The sequence below is a fragment of the Empidonax traillii genome, unplaced genomic scaffold (genome assembly GCF_003031625.1).
Source record: "Empidonax traillii isolate 1590-97213 ecotype Southwest subspecies unplaced genomic scaffold, ASM303162v1 scaffold3872:size12503, whole genome shotgun sequence".
NCBI classification, from domain to species: Eukaryota; Metazoa; Chordata; class Aves; order Passeriformes; family Tyrannidae; genus Empidonax; species Empidonax traillii.
In genome coordinates, this window is record NW_020959065.1 from 1 (window position 1) to 6627 (window position 6627).

General features: G+C 51.7%; 1 protein-coding gene and 1 pseudogene across 1 annotated transcript; both read left to right on the top strand.

Annotated features, from left to right (window-relative positions):
* Window positions 1-899: 899 nt before the first annotated feature.
* On the top strand, window positions 900-2905 carry LOC114072751 (class I histocompatibility antigen, F10 alpha chain-like). Its single transcript, XM_027910609.1, has 6 exons — window positions 900-1146; window positions 1394-1669; window positions 1918-2190; window positions 2300-2410; window positions 2509-2547; window positions 2877-2905. Exons 1-6 carry the CDS (start codon window positions 915-917, stop codon window positions 2888-2890), a joined length of 945 nt encoding a protein of 314 aa, XP_027766410.1. The 5' UTR covers window positions 900-914; the 3' UTR covers window positions 2891-2905.
* A 3618-nt stretch (window positions 2906-6523) lies between these two features.
* Window positions 6524-6627, top strand: part of LOC114072752 — a 3430-nt pseudogene continuing 3326 nt past the window's right edge.

Below are 6627 nucleotides of genomic sequence, written 5' to 3' on the forward strand. Positions count from 1 at the left end.
CTCCATTCCTGGGAATGGGGACCCCCCTGCACCCCCTGATTCAGCACCCAGACCCCCCTGAACCCCCTTCTCTGGGACTGGGATCCCCTGCACACCCTTATTGGGCACTGGGACCCCTCTGAATTTCCATTCCTGGACACAGGGACCCTCCTACACCCCGTGTGTGGCAGTAAGACCCCCTGAACCTCCATTCCTGTGCACAAGGACCCCCCTGGACCCCCTTATCCTGCACCAACACCCCTTGCACCCCCTTTCCCAGCTATCCCACCTCTCCCAGACCCCAGACTCAGCTTTTCCTTGACCCTGAGACCCCCTGGACCCCCTTTCCTGGGCACAGGGACCCCCTGGACTCCCCATCCCACCTCTCCCTGTCCCTGCACCCCCCTTTCCTTGATCCTGGGACATCCTGAACCTCCATTCCTGGGAGTGGGGACCCTCCTGAACCCTTTATCCAGCATTGAGACCCCCTACAGCCAATTTCCCGGTCATCCCGCCTCTTCCAATTCCCAGATGCCCCCTTTTCCTTGATTCTGGGACCCCCTGGACCCGCATTCCCAGCAATCTCACATCTCTCCACTTGTCACCCCCTTTCCTCAACCCTGGGGACCTCTGGGCCCCGTTTCCTGGGAAGAGGGACCCCCTGGATCCCCCCATTCCACCTCTCCCAATCCCTGTATCCCCCTTTTCCCTGATGCTGGGACCTCCTGGAACCCTCAATCCTGTGCAATGGGACTCCTGCCCCCCCTCCCCCAGCACTGACACCCCCTGCACCAACTTCCCTGGGATCCCCAAACCCCCTTCCCGGATCTCCCAGTTCTCCCAGTTCCCCCTTTCCTTGACCTGTGACCCCCCTGGACCCCCCAAATCTCCGTGTCCCCCCAGTTATCCACTCCCTGCGTTACCTGTCTGTGGCAATGACGAAGCCCAGCCCAGGGATCCCTCAATTCATGGAAATTGGATACCTGGATGGGATCCCCTTTGTTCGCTACAACAGCGAGAGGCGCCGGGAGGAGCCGCAGACGCCGTGGATGGCGGCTGGACCTGAGCCGGGATATTGGGATAGAGTGACCCAGCGAAATGAGAGGAGCCGGCTCGTGGCTGCTGCTGCCCTGGAGACAGTGGGGGCGCGGTACAACTGGAGTGGGGGTGAGTGGGGGGATGTGTGGGGCTGGGATGGGATGTGTGGGAGTGGGATGGGTCTGTGGGGCTGGGATGGGATGTGTGGGAGTGGGATGAGTCTGTGGGGCTGGGATGGGGATCCAGGGCACTCCAAGGGGCTGGAATGGGATCTGTGGGTCTCTATCAGGCTCTGGGGCTTCATAGGGCTGGAATGGACCTCTGTGGGGCTGGGACGCAATTCCAGGGTCTCCATGGATCTGATCCCGCCCCCCAGGTCTCCACACGTGGCAGCGGCTTTATGGCTGTGACCTCCTGTCTGATGGGAGCGTCCATGGATCCTATCGGGACGGCTACGATGGACGGGATTTCATCTCCTTCGAGCTGGGATCCAGGAGCTTCGTGGCGGCCGATGGAGCTGCCCAGATCACCAAGAGGAAATGGGAATCTGATGGGACTGTGGTGGACCATTTCACCAATTACCTGGGGAGCATCTGTCCAGAATGGCTCCGGAAATACGTCGGATACGGGCGGGAGGCGCTGGAGCGCAAAGGTGAGGGAGACAGAATTCCCATGGGAATGTGGGATTCGGGAATGTGGGATTTGGGAGGGTGGAACTGAGGAACCCGGGCATTCCTGTGGGAATTCCGTGGATGAATCTGAGTCATCCAACTCCCATGGGAATTCCATGGATGGATCCCACTGTTGTTTCATTCCAATGGGAATTCTGTGGATGGATCTCACTGTGGTCCCATTGCCATGGGAATTCCATGGATGGATCTCACTATTATCCCATTCCAGAGCCCCCTGATGTCCACGTGTCTGGGAAAGAGGAACACGGGATCCTGACGTTGTCCTGTCACGCGTACGGATTCTACCCCGGGATCATCGGGATCAACTGGATGAAGGGGGATGAAATCTGGGATCAGGAGACGGAGTGGGGCGGGATCGTTCCCAACAGCGACGGCACCTTCCACAGCTGGGCCAGGATCGAGGCGCTGCCGGGGGAGCGGGAGCAGTACCGGTGCCGGGTGGAACACGCCGGAATGCCGGAGCCCGGGATCTTCACCTGGGGTGAGCCTGAGCAATGTGGCAACTGGGCATGTGGGAACGAGGAATTTGGGAGTGTGGGGCAGCGGGATGGGGGTAACCCTCCCCCTGCCCACCCTCCCGCCCTTCCCAGAGCCGGAATCCGTCTGGAATTCCACCCCGGTGTTGGTCGCTGTGTCCGTCATCGCTGCCATCATCGTCATCATCGGCCTCATCGCAGTCGGTGTCTGGAAGCTCCGAGCCGGTAACTCACGGGATGGGGGTCGGGAAGGGGCCCGGATCCGCCCGGCAGCATTCCGGGTATCCTGTGCCACGGGTGCTGATCCCGCTTTCTTTCCGTAGGGAAGGGAAAGGGCAATGGATACGACCCCGCACCCACCAGTGAGTACCAGCAGCGTGGGTGGATCCAGATCCTCCCTGCAGGGATGCCAGGATGGATCCCGGGATTCCAGAGGGGATTTGGGGCATAATGGATGGAGCGGGATTGGAACGGGATTGCACCTCAGGGCAGGATTGCAGAGTGGGATCAGGTGGAATTGTGGGCTGGGATCAGGGCTGGATTCTGGAGTGGGATTGGGATGGGATGGATGGAGCAGGATCAGGAGGGAATCCGGAGCAGTTGCTGCTCTCCATGGGCTCCCCAGCTGGATCCATCCCCTGGGATGGGAACAGGGCCATGGGGACTCCTTTCCCCGCTCTCATCCCGACAGAAATCACAGCCTAAGTGATCATGGAGCTGGATCCGCCCCTTCCCTGTCCCTGTGGAAAGGCAGGAGCTGCTGGCAGAGCTCATCCCGCTGCTTCCACCCAGCCCGGCCTCCCTACGGCTCTTCCCAATGGATCAACATCCTACTTTCCCATCTGTGAAACCCAGGAGCACAATTATTGCTGAGGCTTTAATTGTGGAGTGAAAATCTCCTGCTTTGGGCAGCAAATCCTGGTTCCCTCCTCTGGCATCCAGCAGTTCCTCTCTGGGAACCAGGAATGGGAATGGGAACAGGGATGGGAATAAGGACAGCAGGAATGGGAATGGGGACAGGGATAGGAATGAGGACAGGGATGGGAATGAGGACAGCAGGAATGGGAATGGGAACAGGGATGGGAAAGTGTCTCTCCCGAAGCTGGTTCAATACAAAGGTCGGTCCCTCACTCGAGGAAGCCCCTTCTTTGGGAATGTCTGGGAACCAGGTGTCAGAGGTTTGCAAAGAGCTGCTGGAATGTTTTCCCAGTGTTGTCCCCCATTCCCCCCATCTGTGTGTCCGGGATGGGGTGGGGACGGAGCCGCAGGTGCTGGGCAGCGGCAGTGGGGACAGGGCAGCTCTGAGGACACCACGGTGGCCGCAGGGAGGGCGAGGAGTCCTTTGTTCGGGGCTCTGGGGCTTTGGCCGGCCCCGCCCGGAGCAGAGTCCGGTTTTTGGCCGCCTCTTTTGGGAAGTTTTGTTTCCCCACGGGACACCTCGTGCAGGACGAGCGAGAGAGAGACCGACCCATCTCGGAGCGAGGGGTTCTGCTTTGGCACTGCCTGGGGGACAAAAGGCCCTTTCCAGGCTGGCTGCGAGAGCTTTGACCTGTCGGCACAGCCCTGCCTTTCCCCTGCCCCTGCCCGGCTTGCCGCGGGTTTCTCCCCCACCTGGGCATTCGGGACTTGGTTTGGTTTCTTTGGAAAGGTTTTGGTGGCACCGTTGGTTGTTTGTTCAGCTTTTGGGAATAAAAAGCTGTTTCTTTTCCTTTCCCACACTTCCACCTGAAGTCTCTTCAATTTGAAGTTGTAATCTTGGTAAACTGGGACACCAAGTTTGGAGAATCCCCAGCCCTGGAACCTGTGGGTCAGCACTCGGCATTTCACTCCCAGGAAACACTTGGATTTAGGGAAACTTGGAGTAAATTTGGGCTTGGACTTCCCTCTGGTCAATATTTCCCGATTCTGGGAATAAATCCCGATATTCCCTCTGGTAAAACTGCCGGATCTCTGTCCCTGCTGGAAAACCAACTGTGCCATGGGGGAGGCTTCTCCGGAGGAAAAGGGAAAAGGGAAAAGGAAAGGTGGCCTTTGGGGCTGTCCCTGCAAACCGGGCAATCCTCTCTGGAATCAGCTTTAATGACCCCCTCGACATGGCCCAGGAACCAGAGAGGCCCTGGCTGGGAAAAGGGAAGAGTGAGGATTGAAAGCAAAGAAATAAAAAGATATCAAGAAATACATCAAATTATATATTCAGAGAAAAAAATTATACATATAATTAAGTAAAATTATATAAATGGATAAAATTAATTATAGAAATAAATAAATCAAATTACAGAAATTATTAAATAAACAAATAATTAAAATTATATCAACAAAGAAATCAGATTATATATCCAATAAATCAAATTATATAAATCAATAGATGAAAATATATATGCTAATAATTAAAATTATATAAAAATTAATTATGAGTAAATAAAGAAATGAAAGATAAACTAACCGTAAAAATTAAAGAAATATATAAAACTATTTAAGGAAGTAAATAAAATTATATATTCAAAGAAACAAAATTATATATATAAAATTCAATCAAATTATATAAACAGATAAATCAACTTATATAAAGTTGTATAAACAAAGACATTAGATTATTTATGCTGATAAATAATATATTATAATATATAATTGAATAAATCAAATTATATACCCTAATAACTAAAAATATATAAACAAATAACTAAAATCAATTAAATAGAATTAAATAAGCTAACGGTTACAATTAAACAATTAAATATAAATATAAAAATTAGTAAAATAAAATTATATAAAAATGAATGAAATTATAGATGCTAATAAATAAAATATGACCAAATAAATAAAATTATATAAAGAAATATTTAAAATGTTAGAACAAATAATTAGATACAAGTACATTAAATTATATAAACAAATATAATGATAAACAAATAACCTTATATAAACAGATGAATGAAATTATATATGCTAATCAATAAAATTATATGATTAAATAAAATTGAATAAAAATATTAAAAATTATAAAACAAATAATTGAAACATTCTTCACAATTGAAAATTTAAAAATATAATAATTATATAAGCAAATAAATAAATTAAACAAGCAAATAAATGACTTGACAAAATTATATAAAACAACAAAATGAATTATAGAAATAAAGAAACAATTAATATATAAACAGATAAAAATACATACTACTAAAGAAATAGATAAATAAATAAAATATAGAGACAAACAAGGAATAAATAAATAAGCTGTAGAAATAAACACATAACAACAAGAAAATAAATACAATATACAAATAAATACTAGAATCCAACAAATCCGTAAAACCAATGAAACCAAACCAAGAGCCTCGCTCAGCACTGAGGCTCCGGGGGGTGACTCCAAAAAAACAGCCGGGAAGAACCTCACCGGGGGGTCTTCTTTACACTGCCCTGTGTAAATAGCATGAAATATAGAGAATAGAATAAATGGAATAAAATATCTGCGCGGAGGGGTTTCCACCGCCTGGTACCTAAAAGAGCTGCACCGAGGGAGCACCGGGGCGGCCCCGGGGGGTGTGAGGGAGCGATGAACGGCCCCGAGGGGCCTCTGCTGCTCCATCCACTGAAAGTGCGGCCCCGGGGGACGGGTGGGGTGGGGATTGAATAAAGTACAGAGAATATTGTAAAATAAACAGAATAAAAAGCTGCCGGCCCGTGTCACCGAAAGAGCGGCCCCGAGGGACGGGCGGGTGTCAGAGAGTCTCCAACACAAAGCTGGTGCATTTTCCCGCCTTGGCAGAGCCAGCCTGCCTGGATAGCAGCAGCTCAACCCACCGACACCCTGCAAAGCTCTGCCCGGAGCCAAGCTGGCCGCTGAGCGCCCACCGGGGGGTGTTTAAGGCAGTGCCCAGCGCTGCCCGAGGGGCCGGTCCAGTGCAGGCGGTGTTGCCCAGGGTCCCGTGCTGGCTGCGGCCCCACTGCTCGCTCTGTCCTGCTCGTGTCCCACCTGCCTGCGTCTCCTGGTTGTCTCGGATCCAGTCTGCTCACGCCCTGCTTCCCTCCCGCGGCCCTTCTCTGACTGCCTGAGGCTGACCACACCCGCTTCTCTCACTGGTGCTGGTAACTTTTAGCATTTTCCTTTTGCAGCCTTTCCTTTTCCTTCTCTCTCCCTCTCCTCCCCGCCCCCGCTTTTCCCCTCTTACTTGTTGTTATCCAAAAAGCAAATTGTCTGTTTGAGGCCTCACGTTTGGAGTTTTGTGCCTTAATGTCGCCCTCGAAGCCATCCCCTAAAGAACCCCGTCTCAGCCCCTGACCGGACTGGAACAGCGGGCGCGGCCCGGCCCGACCCCTCCACCCGCGCCGGGAGCGGCGATGCCCGCGGGCCCGGCCGGGGCCGAGCGGCGGCAGCCGGAGCAGGGGAAGCGGCTGCAGCGGCGGAGACGAGCGGGGTGTTCCCAACCGGGTCCGCTCCGCCC

Coding starts and splice junctions, on each gene's coding strand:
- LOC114072751 (XM_027910609.1), top strand. CDS start 915: ATGACGAAGCCCAGCCCAGGGATCCCTCAATTCATGGAAATTGGATAC. Junction 2,191..2,299: donor GCCCGGGATCTTCACCTGGG/GTGAGCCTGAGC, acceptor CGCCCTTCCCAG/AGCCGGAATCCGTCTGGAAT. Junction 2,411..2,508: donor TGTCTGGAAGCTCCGAGCCG/GTAACTCACGGG, acceptor TTCTTTCCGTAG/GGAAGGGAAAGGGCAATGGA.